Raw genomic sequence first — 17,556 nt, 5'->3', positions numbered from 1 at the left:
AGCAGGCTATAAAGTACTACAAAATTAGCAGGAAATCAAGGTCTGATAGTTTGTCTATTCTACAGGAAACTCAGTGGCATAATCCCACCCCCACTTTGCAAATATATTCATCCGTTTACAAAAAAAGGGAAAACTTCACATAAGTTCAACCACATAAGGATCCCCCATTCGTGGTCCAGCTATCAACTCAACATGTTGATAAATATTGGCATTAAAAATTGAAGCCAAAAGTATATTGGAAAAAGACTTATTCTTTTGTATATTCTTTATCACATACGGGACTCACATTCTATACTTCATCTATTAGTGGACATCACATGGATCAGTTACAGGATTGTCTGGTACAATTGTCACATATTCATTTTTCCTATTGTGTGGAACTATGAGGTGTGTCTAAAAAGTTTAGTGAATGGTCCGATATCTCAATGGCAAAATGAGCCAGGTGCTTGCATATGCCTATCCAGAGACACGATGAGAAGTGCCATCTAGCGTGGAGTACACATGACCTTCAGGGTAAACCCACTGCAGCCAGTTGAATGTAGTCAGTGTGAGAGGTAGGGTCACAGTGCAATGTAGCAACGAGTGAACATCAAGTTCTACTACAAATTGGAGAAAACTAAGATGGAGACGCATTAAATGTTGGTGCAAGTGTACGGGAGCAATGGTTTAGGACTGGTTCAAACGCTTTTGCAGCGGGAAGGAAATGACTGATGAGCCACGTTGTTGGCCGTCGACAAAGAGAACCCCAGACACTGAGTGTAACAAAATATTGGCATGAGATTGGTGACTGACACTACGATTGATGGTGGAGGAAGTGGGCATTAGCAAGGACACAGTGCGCATCATCAACCCTAAAGATTTAGGTAAGCGGAAGATCGGTTCCCGGTTTGTGCCGCACACGCCGACAGACAAAAACAAAGCAAAACGGATGGAAACCTCTGGAGATTTCATTACCATGTGTGACCAGGATCCATCTTGTGAACCATCGTAACTGGGGATGAGACTTGGTGCTATCATAGCTGATGCTACATACAGTTAACGCAGTGATCCCAGAAGCACATCTGTTAGTAAAAAGAAATCATTTGTTTTGGCCAGCCTAGGCCAAACAAACTATTTAAAGTAGTAATAAACCTAACCTAGGAGTTAGACTTTAAGATTTATCTTGGTTAAACCTAGACCAAGAATCAAAAATATAAATAAATATTATAATATATTACGGTGTACCATTCTAAGCTTTCAAGACGACACATCATTCCCAACCTGTTACACAGCTGCCACAAATTCCCCTCTGAGGCAATTACCCGCCACCCAGAAACTTCCTTTTTGGACATCCCTGGACCTATTATATGTCACTAAATTCCTAGATTACCTTGCTTTGGATACACTCCAAACAGACTTGTCAGAGGCTACACAAAGGGCCCTGGACTGCTCTCCTGGTTCCCTGTGACGGCACTGGGCCAATCACAAGGCACTTGAAGCTGTTACAATGAAGAAGAGGAGTGAGTCACTTGCTTTGGAGCATGATAAAAAACAAACAAAAAACAACAAGTATATGCAGAAGGGGCGAGGGAAATTGGGAGACTTTCCTCCTTTTACTTGCATGGAACCCTTGCCAATAAACTGTCTAATGTTATATTTTTTAAGAGGCAGTAGAGGCACTGGCATAGAACATCTGCATGACAGGTGCTGTGGCCTAGCATCAGAAACAGGTGGGGTTTTTCTTGACTTGGACAAAAGCCTTGGTCCCACATTCAGACTATGCATAGGATGCAAGTAGCTTCAAATCTAGATTACAAATACAGAATTTGCCATTTTTTTCCTGGAGCAGGCTCAGAAGGAAACCATAAGAGCCGGTTCACACGGGGGCGACTTGTCAGGCGACCTAGCCGCCTGACAAGTCGCCTCCCGTTCTGTACAATGGAACCGTTCTAATCGGAGCGACACAAGTCACTCCGACTTAGAAGAAAGGTTCCTGTACTACTTTGGGGGCGACTTGCATAGACTTCTATACAGAAGTCGTCTTGCAAGTCGCCCCGGTAGTCGTGTGCAGGTCGCCTCGCTGAGGCGACCTGCAAGTCGTGCCGCGTCTAGTGTGAACCGGCACTAATGCTACACATAGTATATCTTTGGACCACCTTTATCACATCTCTGAACTTTGTAATCCTAATTGTCAGCTCTGGCACGTTGCAATGCTAAAATAAAATATTTAACGCTTGTGGGCTGCAATATAACAAATGTAACTCTTATCATCTGCCACTGGTTTTTAGCAGTCTAATGTAGTGGCATATTGGCATATTCTTTGCACCTTCTGATTCAACTCACCCCTTCCCTGGCATTTCTTTATTTTCTGGTTTCACAAAGAATTAAATAAAATTAGCAAATCTACAGAGGTTTGTTATGATGGCTCTAATTAACAGAAACCACATTGCATAATTTTTATGCCTCTAAAAAAATGGTAGCCTCCCAGTTTTATTTTCCAAAGTTCACAAGTGCAGATTTCATGCTTTTGCCAACATTGTTAAGGTAGTTTTATACTTTCACATTTTTCTTACCATATGTTGAAAATGTTCTTCTTTGCTGTTCGAACATAAAGTCATTAATGTGTGTTGGTTCTGCGTATCCTGAAAGCATGTTCCTTGGAGCAGCCATCTGCTGGGTTTTAAATGGATTGTTGGGTCCAAACTGCAATTATATAACAGAAGAGATAATTCAAATACGTTTCACCATACAACGTATCTAAATTGTGCATGCTGTAGCCCACTGTAGAAACATGTATTAAAAGAAATTAAAAGTGGTTCTAAAAAGAGAGATTTTTTTTGCCTTAATAAATTCTAGGCATGAAGGTAAAAAAAAAAAACTTGTGTGCAGTACCCCCTTATACTTTTCAGTGTCCTATGTTGACCCAGGGCTGTGCATAAAAGCTTTCTCTCACCTCACTGGTTCAGACACACTAGCAGGAGTCATTGGCGTCTGCTGCTGCCAATTACAGCCAGTGAGGAGGGAGCAGGGGGTTGAGCTCAAAGTAGACCACCTCCACCAGTGCACAAGAGGAAATAAACATAATAATAATAAAACTAGTACAATCAAAAAGGTGGGAAGTTGCTTGCTGTCCTGGAAGATTACTGGAAAAATCATTAGTGGCAAGAAAAATGGGGAACCATCTTCCAAGACAGCAACCCGAGATAAGCAAGAAAAGAAAAAAAGGTTAAACCTCAGATCTCCCAAAACCACAAATTGAAAGAGAGGGGGGCTTCTAAACTCAACTGCCTACAAACTACTATAAAGGACCCTGTGTACATGTACTGATAAGATAACAGAGGAGAGTTCAGGGGAAGCTGAAAAAAAAACCCACCCAACTGCTCCTAAACATCAGTTTACCAGCAGCAGTGTACATAGCCTTACAGTAAAGTTTTTTCCACTTTTTGGATAAAGGTTTTGCATGAATAAATAAAAGCTGATCATTGCAATCACCTCTGCCAGCGTTAAGTGTTTTGTCTCATCTAAGTAAACTGATGCACTCAGCTGTGGAGCTTGTGCATTTGAAAATAGACTTGTTGGCTATATAACCAAAGTGAAAATAAAAGAAAGCCCATCACATCTAAGAAGTAGGCTGCAATATAATATAATATAAATATAATAAAATGTTTGCTTTTGGGTTTAATACTGCTTTAAACTAGTTGATATCCAAATAACTTTAAAAGAATAGACCTACCCTCTTTCCCCAAGATCTATATTGTAATTGCAGAAGGAAGGGAGCCACAGTGGGGGAGATTTACTAAAACTGGTGCACACAGAATCTGGTGCAGATGTTCATGGTAACCAATCAGATTTTATGTTTTATTGTCAAAGCATAATTGAACAAGCAGAAGTTAAAAGCTAATTGGTCACTATGCACAGCTGCACCAGATTCTTTGTGCACCGGTTTTGGTAAATCTCCCCCACAGTCTCTTACAGGGACTTTGGAAAAGAAGCAGAGAAAGTTTATGAGCCTGAATACGCAGCAGAGATCCACTCAACTGCCCGTACCCATCTAAAAATGGGAGATCTCATTGGAATGTACTGAAGTTGGAGAGAGTGAAGAGGAACCACCTCTTGTTTAACCGCTTCAGCCCTGGAAGATTTTACCCCCTTCCTGACCGGAGCACTTTTTGCGATTCGGCACTGCGTCGCTTTAACTGACAATTGCGCGTCCGTGCGATGTTGCACCCAAACAAAATTGACCTCCTTTTTTTCCCACAAAATAGAGCTTTCTTTTGGTGGTATTTGATCACCTCTGCGGTTTATATTTTTTGCGCTGTAAAAAAAAAAAAAAAAAAAAAAAAAAAAAAAAGGAGCGACAATTGTAAAAAAAAAAAGCAATTTTTTAAAATTTTTGCTATAATAAATATCCCCCCCCCCCAAAAAAAAATATATAAAATCGCAATAAGCGTATATTGATTGGTTTGCACAAAAGTTATAGCATCTACAAAATAGGGGATAGTTTTATGGCATTTTTATCATTTTTTTTACTAGTAACGGCGGCAATCTGCGACTTTTATCATGACTGCGACATTATGGCGGACACATCGGACACTTTTGACACTATTTTGGGACCATTGTAATTTATACAGCGATCAGTGCTATAAAAATGCACGGATTACTGTGTAAATGACACCGGCAGGGAAGGGGGTTAACCACTAGGGGGGCGATGAAGGGGTTAAGTGTGTCCTAGGGAGTGATTCTAACTGTGGAGGGGGGGGGCGCTACAACTACCATAACAGCGATCGCTGCTGCCGACAGGGAGTAATGATCGCTGCCTTAACACAAGGCAGAACGGGGAAATGTGTTGTTTACATAGGCACTTCCCCGTTCAGCGGCTCTGTGACACGATCGCCGGGAGACTGGCGAACATAGAGTCCGCCTGTTCCGCGGGCACGGTCACCCTGCAGCAGTCGGCAAGTGGTTAAGGTGAAAAAAAAAAGAAAAAAAAAAGAAAAAAAAAAAAAAACAAAAACCATAGGCTAACTTCAACATGGGAAAAAAAGTGCGCTTATGTTTTTGTTATTTACAGCAGCCTGCAAAGCATTACACCCGCAATCAATCAGTGGATCACAGGTGCAAGACACTTCCTCAAGCTTTCTCACTGTACCTCTGTAAAGGCTTTTAGTTAGAAAGCTGATGGAAGCATTAATGAACTACAAGTCAGTCTGTCCTGGCAACGGAACTTATAGTTTATTTACTCACAGATCTTCGAGTAAATGATGTGGCTGTACTGGTATATCTCGGGGTGGAATTTGCTTTACTACACGAGAACTAAGTGCCAAGATAGACCTTGGAAGAGGTAGATTCCCTAGTTTAGAGAAGCGTAGGAAAACAGAAACTGATACGCCCCTAAGGACAGGACATTGCCATCACAGCTAGCCAAAGAGAGGCAGAGATTAGAGCCAAACACACTAGAAAAGAGAACCACTAAGGCTGACCGTGGCCCTTGATCTCAGAGCTAGAACGCTGGCATAGTCTGATTGGAGAAAGACAGGATTTATCCCACAGAGAACTTCTTGGGATGAGAAGCCAATTACCTATACTACACAGTGAGGCAGAGAAAGAAAACAACCAAAACAAGCCAAGGAAGCAGAATAGTAACCCATCCTTGACACAGAAGATCCAGATGATGAGGAAGGCCCACAGAGAGTCTCCCAAAAGCCTGATGAGGTCCACATACTAGTCTGCCTGAGCTGGTTCAGTGTAGTGAGAAGAACAGACAGAAACACACTCCATCTGGATCCCATGAAGCAGGCGAGGAAGGAGTATGAAAATAGGAAATACATAGACCAGAGCATACCCTGTAATAGCTACAGGGTCCTTGGAACTGGAAACAAAACTTAGCTTGTTTGTTGAATCTGGAAACCACAAAGTTGAAAGTCCTTACTAGAGATGGTCCAAATAACCCCCTGTCTGGTTTGCAGCAGAACTCCCAAACAGGGGAAAAATTCATCCCTGAACCGCAAACTCCATCGAAGTATATGGAAGCTGAACATGAAAAATCAAAAGTCCCCATTTTTAAGGCTTATGCAAGTAATTGGCCGTAAAAAGGGTATGGGGGTCTGGGTAATGTCCTGGGGGACATGTATCAACGCAAAATTAAAAAAATAAATAAATCGGTTTTAAAAAGAGCAGTGATTTTAATAATGATGTTTAAAGCGAAACAATAAAAATTCCTTTACATATAGTGCCTGGAGGATCCCCCTAGTCTGTAAATAAGCACATCTGTAGCATGTATAGAACCTGCTGCAGCAAAAATGACAATTTTTTTTTTTTTTTTTTTAGAAGAGTCAAATCACATTCAAATTGATTTGCAGTTGCAATTGTCAGCACCCGGCTATTTAAAAAAAAAAAAAAAAAAAAAAAAAAAAAAAAAAAGGTAAATAAATACATTTTAAAAACACAACCCCGGCGTGGGGGCCACACTGTCTGAACAGGAGGGGCTGCATGGATAAGCGCATCCACCATTCCAGGCCCAGGAGACCACCCCAAAGCAAAGTGCAACCAAACCCTGTCAATGGTCGCACAGACTGGCAGCCATTTGGTAACACTGAACAGGAACGGACATCTCTACCGTTGTCCGATGGCAGCACTAACCACTATACTGTGAGTGCTGCCCATGTATCCAAAGCAAATGAAAAAAAATGTCTGCCACCACCCAGGTGCAGAAACATGGCTGCCGTGCAATCCCCAGCCAGCTGCCCAAAAGCACAACAAAAAGTCTATCTATCTAAGTGGACCAACCAAAAAATGGCTGCTGAAACACAGGGAAGATGGCCGGCTGCTGAAACACACCCAAAATGGCCAACCCGGCTCCGGAAAAATGGCCATCAGCAAGGCGGTGCTGACCCCTCAGCCCCCACAGGAGGCAAAAAAAAAAACACAACACCACAGCCCCCAGGGAAAACCCCAGGGCAGAAGGCAGGAGAGCAGATCCCTGGGGGTTGGGGGGGTATGAGGGGAGGATAGCAGGAGGCTCTGTAGCACAGAGGTCAGGATAGACCCAAGGAGGTGGGGGGGGGGGGCCACCCCAGGGAGCACCCACGCCCCATCCAGGGAACGGTATCTACTTACCAATCCAGCTAAACTGTGGGTGACGCTGCTGAGACAGAATCCCCTCTCCACTGAAGATGGGGGGGCTATCAGCCATGGTAACACAGACATTATTATTATTATTATTATTATTATTATTATAATACAGGATTTATAGCGCTGACAGTTTACGCATCGCTTTACAACATTAGGGCAGACAATTCAAGTACAATACAATTCAACACAGGAGGAATCAGAGGGCCCTGCTCGCTAGAGCTTACAATCTAGGAGGGAGGGTCAAGTTATACAAAAGGGTAATAGCTGTGGGGGATGAGCTAATGGAGAAAATAGTGCAGTTGTTAGATGGAGGCAGGATAGGCTTCTCTGAAGAGGAAAGTTTTCAGGGATCGCCTAAAGGTGGATAAATTTGGAGACAGTCTGACAGATTGGGGTAGCGAATTCCAGAGGATGGGTGAGGCTCGGGAGAAGTCCTGGAGGCGGATATGGGAGGAGGTGATGAGGGAGCTAGACAGCAGAAGGTCTTGGGAGGAACGGAGGTGGCGATTAGGTTGGTATTTTGAGACTGGGGGAGGAAATATTATAAGCTCGGTTTTGGACAAGTTGAGTTTGAGGAAGTGGTGTGACATCCATACAGATATGTCGGTTAGTAAGTTAGTGATGCGTGAGGAGACTGATGGAGTGAGTTGAGGGGTGGAGAGATAGATTTGTGTGTCGTCAGCATAGAAATGATATTGAAAGCCATGAGAGGCTATCAGCTGACCCAGGGAAGAGGTGTAGATTGAAAATAAAAGAGGTCCGAGAATAGAACATTGGGGGACCCCAACAGAGAAGGGAAGAGGAGTGGAGGAAGTAGAATTGTAAGTGACACTGAATGTGCTTTGGGATAGGTAGGATGAGAGCCACTGAAGAGCACAGTCACGGAGACCGAGGGAGTAGTTTTTTGAGGAGGAGGGGGTGGTCAACCGTGTCAAAGGCAGCTGAAAGATCCAGAAGTAGGAGTACAGAATAGTGTCCGTTGGTTTTTGCAGTTAGTAGGTCATTTGTGAGTTTTAAAAGAGCAGTTTCTGTGGAGTGTTGAGGGCGAAATCCAGATTGAAGGGGATCAAGAAGGTTGTTTTTAATGAGGTGGTCACTCAGTTGGTTGTAAACCAGGCGCTCAAGTAGTTTAGAGGAAAAGGGGAGCAAAGAGATAGGGCTTAGGTTGCTAAGATTGGTAGGGTCCAAGGACGGCTTTTTAAGTATGGGAGTGACCAGTTCATGTTTTAGAGCATTGGGGAAGATGCCAGAGGTGAGGGAGAGATTGAAGATGTGGGTTAGAGAGTGTAGGATGGGGTCAGAGGGTGACCGTAGCATTTGAGAGGGAATAGAGTCCAGGGGACAGGTGGTTAGGTGGGCGATAGAAAGGAGTTTAGCAACTTTGTCTGTAGTAGCAGATTTGAATAGGGGGAATGTCAGTTGTACCTGTTGACATGGGGTCTTAGCTAGGGGAGATACCTGTAGAGTGGAGATTTCATCACGGATTGTATCAATCTTGTTTTTGAAGTGATTAGCAAATCTCCTGGGCAGTGAGTAACTCAGTGGGTGGAGGCGGTGGAGAACAAAGTAGAGAGTTGAAGGTAGAGAAGAGTTTACGGGGACGGGATGAAAAGGTGTTAATAAGAGTTGTAAAATAGGTTTGCTTGGCAGTGTGGAGGAAAGAGTAGTATTTTTGGAGGGCAGATTTGTATTGGTTGAAGTCTTTGAGAGACTTAGTCTTGTGCCACAGACGCTCAAAAGCGCGACTACGTTTTTTGAGAATTTTAGTGTCGTCTGTTTGCCAGGGTTGTAGGGGTCGAGGCCCGATTCTGCGTGTAGTGAGGGGAGCGAGCTTGTCCAGGGTGGAGGACAGGGATTTGTTGTAGATGGTCGTGGCTTGGTTGGGGCAGGACAGGGGAGAGATTTTGTCATAGGAGGTGGTCAGTAGCAGAATAGAGGAGAGAGGAGTTGAAGTTGCGAAAGTTTCTAAGGGTGATGGTTAGGCGATTGGAGGGAAAGGTGGTGGAAGACAGGGGGAGAGAGAAACTAATAAGGTGATGGTCGGAGAGAGGAAAAGGATTGTTTGAGAAGTTGCATGGAGTGCATAGGTAGGAGAATACATGGTCAAGGGTGTTGCCATCAGAGCGAGTAGAAGCCTGTACCCATTGCTTCAGGTCAAATGAAGAGGTTAGACTAAAAAGCTTAGAAGTAGCAGGAGTGTTTGTATTAGCAGGGATGTTGAAATCACCGAGAAGGATTGTGGGAATTTCCGAAGAGAGAAAGTAGGGTAGCCAGGCAGAGAACTCATCAAGGAAAGTCAATAATGGTTCAGGGGGCCGGTAGATCACAGCAATTCTTAGGGAAGTAAGAGAGAATAGACGTATACAGTGGGCTTCGAATGAAGAGAGGGAAAAAGAGGGAGGAGAGTGAATAACCTGGAAGGTGCTCTGGGGGGATAGGAGGAATCCCACTCCACCTCCTTTGTGTCCATTAGACCTAGGGGAGTGAATCCAGTGAAGGCCACCCTGGGAGAGGGAAGCAGGAGAAGAGGTGTCATGTTCGTGGAGCCAGGTTTCGGTGAGAGTAAGTAGATTAAAGGAATTAGTGACAAAGAGGTCATGAACAGCAGTGAGTTTGTTGCAGACAGAGCGGGCGTTCCAGAGGGCGCAGGAGAGAGGCAGGCCTGTGTCGGGAAGAAGAGGAATGGAGACTAAATTGCGTAGATTGCGACTACTGTCAGATGGTGTAGGGTGATGGTGATGGGTGTATTGGGTACAGTTAAATATGGGAGGCCCTGGGTTTGGTGAAATATCTCCAGCAATTAGGAGAAGCAGAAGAGTAAGGGAGGTAGTATGAGAATGTGATTTGTATGAGGGGGCATGCTTCAGTGTCCTGGGGGGGTTGTTAGCAAGTGGGCTTAGAGTTAGAAAGAGGTGATGAGTGCAGAAATAGGGGGAGGGGAGAAGTGAGGGTGATATGTACAGATTGTGGGGTGGAGCAGAGGGGTGAAGAAAAGAGAGTTTGAGGAGAGAGGCAGCAATTGTGAAAAGGAGGATAGGTAAAGAGTGCATATTTCAGAGAGGAAGGAGAGATAATTTGATACTGGGGTCACCTGCAATCTTTTGTAGTTTGCTTTGTGCAAATCGCTGAAGTGCAAGAGCAGAAGTGCCACTTATTTAAAGAACCCCACTTCTTTGGAAGAACCCTTGTATGTGCAGCCCCCTGTACATGGACTCTGATGCCCGGTTATTTGTTTCCCCACAAGACCTTTAACTCACTGGCCGCCCTGGTCCAGGATAGGGCTTGTCGCAGCCGACCTGGCATGGAGATAAAGGTCAGCGTGCCCTATTTGGCCAGACTGATGACCACTAGATCCAGATTATCCAGCCTGTCGTCCCCAGCCTGGCTGTTGATTGAGGATCTTCCCAGGAAAAAAAAAAAATCACAGGAAAGAAAAGAGAAAAATAAAAATAAAGCTATGGAACCACAGGTTTCAGCAAAGAACCAAGTCCCCTTACTCCTGAAACGCTAGGCAGAAATAACCGGCTTGCCTACAGCAGAGAGGGGGTTTATACCAGCTAGGACTGCCCATAGGCAGTGCTGTGGTTTTTTTTTTCTGCCTAGTGTCCTACTCCTGTAGGTAGCACTATAAACCCAATAGTCAAGAATCAGAAGAGCTGTGTCCATCAAAGGACATAGAAGTTAACTTTTTTCCAAGGCACAATCTACCTAGCTATGATTGCAAGACTCCTGGTTCCTGCCTAATAGTTGACATAAGCCACTGCAGTGGCACATCCCAACAGAATCTAGGCTGGGTGACCTGCATTCAAAAGATCCAGCGGCAAATTGATTACCCTATCATTCTAGGCTCCAAAATGTTCAACAGAGAAACAAATTTCCAGCAGCGACCAAGTTGCTTTCACTAAAGGGGGCTTTGGACTCCTCCCTAACCAGACAGGCTGGCATCCATGGGGAAGAATCTACCAAACAGATAGAAGGAAGGATTTTCTCCTTTTCCAAGCTGAATTCCTGAAACAGGAAGCCAGAGACAACCTGATCACAGATATCAAGGCCTGAGGATTGTGACTTCTGGGAACATCTGTGAACATCTGGGCAACACTAGAAGCGCAAAAAGCTGAGTTAGACTTACCGGTAGCGCCTTTTCTGAGAGTCTTCCAGGACAGCCCATGAGACCTAGGGCTCCTCCTACCAGGACAGGAAACATGTTAACCCCCACCAGATAAAAGGGCAGTCCTCCAGGCCCTATGTCAGTATTCGAGAACCGTAGGACGTCCAAGTAAAACATATGCATAATACACATAACTTCAAGACAAAACCGGGTGGGAATCCGGCTGTCCTGGAAGACTCTCAGAAAAGGAGTTACCGGTAAGTCTAACTCAGCTTTTCTCTAAGTGTCTTCTAGGACAGCCCATGAAACGATGAGCCAGAACTTACCAGTCTGGGGAGGGACAACTGCCTGAAGGACCTTACAACCAAAAGCCTGCTCCTGAACAGATAGGAGATCCAGGCGATAATGTTTAATGAAGGTCGAAAAACTGGACCACGTGGCAGCCCTGCAAATTTGTTCCGGAGAGGCTCCAGCCCTCTCAGCCCTAGACTCTTGTTGAGTGCGCAGTTACAAAAGGCGGAGGAACTTCCCTAATTTTTTTAAGTTTCAGAAATAGCCTGCTTTATTCATCTAGCCAAGGTGGCTTTAGATGCACTCTTTCCCTTGTGTGCTTCTGAAAAGAGAACAAACAAGGCATCTGTTTTTCTAAAGGTCTTGGTGACCTCAAGGTAGACGAGAAGAATTCTTCGCACGTATAAAAAACAATTTTCTTCCTTGTTTGCCCTTTGGCGAACTACAAAAGGTTGGCAGCACAATGTCCTGGGATCTGTGGAATGTACTGGCCACTTTGGGCACAAATCCTGGATCAGTTTTGAATGAATGAATGAATGAATGATTTGTAAAGCGCTGCAAATGCAAACTGAATCGCCTCAAGGCGCTAGATGTATTCTCTGTAGTCAGCTTCTAGAAAAGGAAGGTCTTTAGTTTTTTCCTGAAGGCCTGGTGGTTTTCTTCCATGCGGATGTTGGTTGGAAGAGCATTCCATAGTCGAGGTCCTTGGACAGCAAATCTTTGTTCTCCCTTTGCTTTGTAGCGGTATTTGGGAATGATGAGGAGGTTTTGGTTAGCTGATCGAAGACTGCGATTCGGTGTGTAGTGTTTTATCTTTTCCCGGAGATATAGCGGAGCGTTTCCTTGTATGCATTTGTGGGTGAGGCAGAGGGTCTTGAATGTGATTCGATTCTTCACAGTTAGCCAATGTAGGCTCTTGAGGGATGGGGAGATGGATTCCCAGGGCTTTTTTCCTGTTAACAGTCTTGCCGCCGTGTTTTGGATGAGTTGCAAGCGCGCAAGCTGATATTGTGGTAGTCCTACGTAGAGCGAGTTTGCGTAGTCGAGTCGGGAATTGATGATTGTTCCCACAACTGCCGCTTTGTCCTCTTCTGGGATGAAGGGGATGAGTCTGCGAAGCAGGCGGAGGAGATGGTGGGATCCGCTCACCACTGATCCTATTTGTGCATCCATTGTCATTCCTGAGTCAAAGATGACTTCGAGACTCTTGGCTTTGGTGCTAGGAGAGATGGTCTGTCCGAGGATGGAGGGTGGTGTCCACGGAGTCTTTATTTCGGAATTTTTGTTGGCTTGCAGGAGAAGAAGTTCTGTTTTTGATCCGTTGAGGTTGTTTTCAAAACAACCCGATCTTCAAAAATTGTGAGGAAAGGCTCCCTCACTGATAGGGCCTGTAACTCACTTACCCTACGAGATGAGGTAATTGCCACAAAAAAAATGTTTTTAAAAGGTAAGTAACTTAACTGAAATATCCTCTAGGAGCTCAAAATGAAGTATGAAGCACCAGGGACAGGTCCTAGGTTGGACAACTTCTAACTGCTACTGGCCTGGACCTAGAAACTGATTTTTGGAATCTAGCTATAGTGAGATTTTCCAAGAGAGAAAAACACTGATAGCTGTACCTTTAAAAGGACAGAAAGACCTTGGTCGACACCCTCTTGAAAAAAAAAAAAAAAATCAAAAATTGAAGGAACATCATGAGTCAATCTTTGATTTTCAGATAACCAGGAGTTATTATATTAATATATATATATATATATATATTCTACAATTTACCACGGTCTTGACTACTTTGTCAGAGAACCCCTGGGTGCTTAGTATCTTCAGATACCAGGCCATCAAGCTTAAGGAAACCACTTTTGAGTGTGACACTGGACCCTGTGATAAGTCTTCCCCCTTTCGGAAGACTCAGTAGAGTCTCTGAGACCAGAGTCTGTAACAGGGAAAATCATGGCCTCTTGGGCCAGAAAGGGGCTAATAGAATAAGATCTGTTTTTTCTAGAAGAAACTTCCTGGGGAATTCCAGAATTAGCCTGATCGCCGGGAAGGCGTAACAGAGGCCAAATGGCCATGGATTCGCCAGAGCATCGATCTGCTGGGTTCAGAGAAAAGAACTTCTCTGTCTTAAAATTGTTCTGATCTGCGAGCAGGTCCGCTTCGGGACATCCCCATCCGTCGGTGAGACCCGCAAAGATTTCGGGATAAAGGAACCAATTGTCTCGACATACCCGGTAGCGGCTGAGATAAACTGCCAGACAGTTTTGTGTCCCTTTCAGGTGCACTGCTGTAATTGAGGCTAGCTTCCCTTCTGACCATGATAAAATCTCCTGGGCGATAGATAGAAGTATTCAACTCCTCATACCTCCCTGTTTGTTGAGGTACACAACCGTAGCGATATTGTCGGATAGAATCTGGAGATTGTAACCCCTGATTTCAGTCTGAAATGCCTGCAAGGCTCTCTGATTCGATGAAGCTCTTGCTTCCCTTGAGGACCATTCTCCCTGTGTCATTGTGTTGCTAAGGTGGGCTCCCCATCCCCAGGAACTCGCATCCGTTGTGATCCTCTGGGATATAGGAATGGACCATGGTAGACCTCTTGTTAGATGCAGATGTGTCGTCCACCACCACAAGCATTTTTTTACCCTCGAGGGTAACAAGACCCTTGATTCCAGGGCACTTGCGTTTCCGTCCCAGTTCCTTAGTAGAAACAGCTGTAATGGGCACTGATGAAATCTTGCCCATGGCACTGCAGGAAAGCAAGAGGTCATCAGACCAACTGCTCTTGAAACCTCTCTTAGTAAGACCGACTGATTGGTCTGTAAGACTGACATTGTTTGCATCATTTTTGAGACCTTTTCCTGCAGGAGAAAAACTTTAGTTTACTGAGCAAAAATTCGTACCCCAGATGTGTCACTTTCTGGGCCGGAATTAAGGAAGACTTCTCTTTGTTTATTAACCAGCCTAGAGATTGAAGGAAGTCCTGTACAGTCTGGAGACCCGCTAAAAACTTTTGGTATGACTCGGCCACCACTAGGAGGTCGTCCAGGTAAGGGATAATAGTTATCGCCTTTACCCTTAGCGGAGCCAGCGCCTCACCCAAACCCTTTGTAAAAATGCGTGGGGCTGAGAACAGACTGAAGGGGAGGGCTTGAAATTGAAAGAGCCGAATCTCTGTTCCCATCTTGAACGGTTTAGAGACCGGAGGTTCAGGATAAGCCGATATTTTCCTGACGGCTTTCTGATGTCAAATATATGGGTATAAAATCCCTTGCCCTGATCCGACCGGGGAACCGGGATCAGGACCTTTTGATCTAACAAGTGTCTAATTTGGAGACCCAGGGCCCTCGCTTTTACCCGATCATGGGGAGGGAAGGTGACCAATAATCGCTCTGGTGGCTGGCAAGAAAATTCCAGCCTGTACCCATTGGTCACTAGGTCCAGGATGAATGGACTTTGTGACTGCTGCCAACTGTGGGAAAAAAGCCCTCAATCTTCCTCCCACTGGGAGACACAAGTCACTGTGACTTGGCGGGTTGTTGAGGAGGGTTAAACAAGACGCCCCCTCTACCTCTGCCCTTGTGCCCGGTCCAATGTTTTTTGGGCCTATTGTCCCTTTCTCTAGGACCTTGCTGCCTACTTTGGCCACGAAAAAAAACTTTCTGGCTGTCGGCTTTTTCTTATTTTCTGGAAAGGCCTTTTTTCGATCGGCCGTGCGTTCCAGCGCCTCTTGCAGACCTGGGCCAAAAAGATGATCGCCTGTTAAGGGAAGACCACATGGGCGCAACTTTGAGGCAGCGTCGCCTGACCAGGTTTTAAGCCATAGGCTTCTTCTGGCTGAATTCACTAAGGCCGAGATCCTAGCTGTCATTCTTATTGACTCTGCGGAAGAATCAGCCAAAAATCCCACTGCACGAAAGAGAGGGAAAGATTTCAGAATCTGCTCTCTAGAGGTACCTGCCAACAAGTCTGTTTGTATTTGTGTCAACCATACTTCTAAATTTCTGGCTACACAAGTGGAGGCCAGAGCTCGTTTAAGATTCCCAATGGCCGAGTCCCAGGGTCTGTGAAGAAGGATATCCCCTCTTATCCATCGGATCCCTAAGCGTGCCCATATCGTCAAACGCTAGGTCTGAGTGTTTTGAAACTTTTGAAAGAGGTGCGTCTAACTTTTTGGATTTTTGTTCCATGGCTGCACTGTGTCCTCTTCAAATGGAAACCTTCTTTTAAGGTTACCGGAAAAGAAAGGTTCTCTCTCTGGATTTTCGCACTCCAGCTTGATAGTATCAAGAAGGGAACTATGCACAGGAAAAACTCTAGCCTTTTTCTTATGCAAACCTTTGTACATAATGTCATGTTTAGACCATTGTACCTCTATATCAAGTGTCGTATAGATAGCCTTTAGTAAGTCATCTACATCTTCCAATAAGAACTTCGAGCCCCTTGCGGATTCTTTATCCCTGGGCCCTGTATCCGACCCCGATTTTTCCAGAGAAGACTGGGCAGATCTGGCTTCAGCCTCAGTCTTCACTCTCTGCACTATGCTGTGGAGTGATAGGACCGGCTGAAGTTCTAACTGGAGATGGACCCTCTGAGGGGACTTGAATCTTGTCAATTAGAGTTTTAAATGAGCTAAACGTAGACGAAAGGTCATCTCTAACAGAAGTCAGCATTTTCTGACAGGAGACTACAGGCTCATCCTTAATTAGGCTGTCTATACAGGTGCGGAAACTGCTTTGCTTCAAGAGGAGCTCAATCTGTTTCCGCAAACCGCACAGTCCCTTTTTAGTGGCTGCGCTTGGGCCTTGTCCTGAGTCTTGGCCTGCAAGAGAACAAATGACCCTAATAAATTTTATGCCACATACACTCCATAACACCCCGTGCAGGAGGAAAGGAAAAATGTGCCCCCTTCACCTAGTCTCTACAGGTTACAAGGAGGAGAACACTCACAGTGCAAGTAAAATATACTTCAGGCTTACCTGTGAGGTGCTGGTGTTAGGGCCTGCTTCTGCTGCCTGTGTGGGCATCACAGAGGAGTCCATCCTGCCCTTGTAGTGGTCCACAGCCTCTGCCGGGTTTCACTCTTTTAAAACACCAGTTTCCCAGCGTCCCTGTTCGTGCCGTTTAGAGACAGATACTAGCGTCTCCAGCACCCGCTGATGACGTCTCGCACACTGAAAGCGACCCCACGGGTACTTCCTGTGGCAAGCTCGGAACGCATAAGTTCCACCCCTTCACGCACGCGGCTTTCTCTCTCTTCCCCTGCACACTCCAGCCATGCTGTTTAACAGGGAGAGAAAAACCGACAGGCTGATCAACGTGAAGACACGGGTGATGTCACGCTAGTCACGTGGGAACCACGTGACTAGCGTGACGTCACCTGCGTCTTATTGTTGATCCTCGTGGAATGTTTTCTACTTGCCATATTTCCTTGCACTAAGGTACAGTGCTATATTTGTAAATGCAATTCCTTTTATCTTTCTTAAATTCTTTTGTATCAAACGGAGAGCACTATATTTTACTGATTTCATTTTATGTATGAATGAACCGGAGTCTATGGCCAGAGCACAGGGGATCCCATACTCTTAGTATGCACTCTCCAGCATTCATCACATCCAGTGACCCAGCTACCATACCCGTGTGATTTATTCAGGGTTCCACACTTTGATGTGGCGGCTAGAATTATTGCTGCTGGAGGTTTTCACACTATCACCCTGTGCATCATCCATAGAAGCACTCTTTGGACACTTGATGGTGTTTTTGAATATTATGGACTTTATCATTTTATAATTTTTTTTATCAGATGCGCTGCACTGCTTTTTCACATTTACTGCTGTATGGGATTTGATATTTTGAGCCTCAGTGTTCAGCTACTGTTTTATTTTGCGCTGACTGACTTGCTTTTTATATAATTTCTGATGAATGTGTAGATTCCAGGTACCGGACTTCAGACCAAGACTTGGTTAACTGGCTTTGATTCAGGAGGAGGCTTGGTCCATTTTTACACCTTTTCACAATAGGATCCAAAATGAGGCTTGGTTTTAGTTTTCTGT

At 44.8% G+C, this 17,556-nt stretch overlaps 1 protein-coding gene across 2 annotated transcripts in view; it reads right to left on the bottom strand.

The window, feature by feature from the left end:
- Positions 1-17,556, bottom strand: part of CDC40 (cell division cycle 40) — a 151,599-nt gene that overhangs the window by 74,830 nt on the left and 59,213 nt on the right. For both annotated transcript variants that reach the window (XM_073627066.1, XM_073627067.1), the window contains exon 3: positions 2,553-2,682. In XM_073627066.1, coding sequence (XP_073483167.1) covers positions 2,553-2,682 — 130 coding nt within the window. The remainder of the gene's footprint in view (positions 1-2,552; positions 2,683-17,556) is intronic.

Source organism: Aquarana catesbeiana, linkage group LG04 (genome assembly GCF_042186555.1).
Source record: "Aquarana catesbeiana isolate 2022-GZ linkage group LG04, ASM4218655v1, whole genome shotgun sequence".
Lineage (NCBI taxonomy): Eukaryota > Metazoa > Chordata > Amphibia > Anura > Ranidae > Aquarana > Aquarana catesbeiana.
The sequence above is the reverse complement of the archived record's forward strand: the minus strand, read 5'-3'. Positions and strand labels throughout refer to the sequence as shown.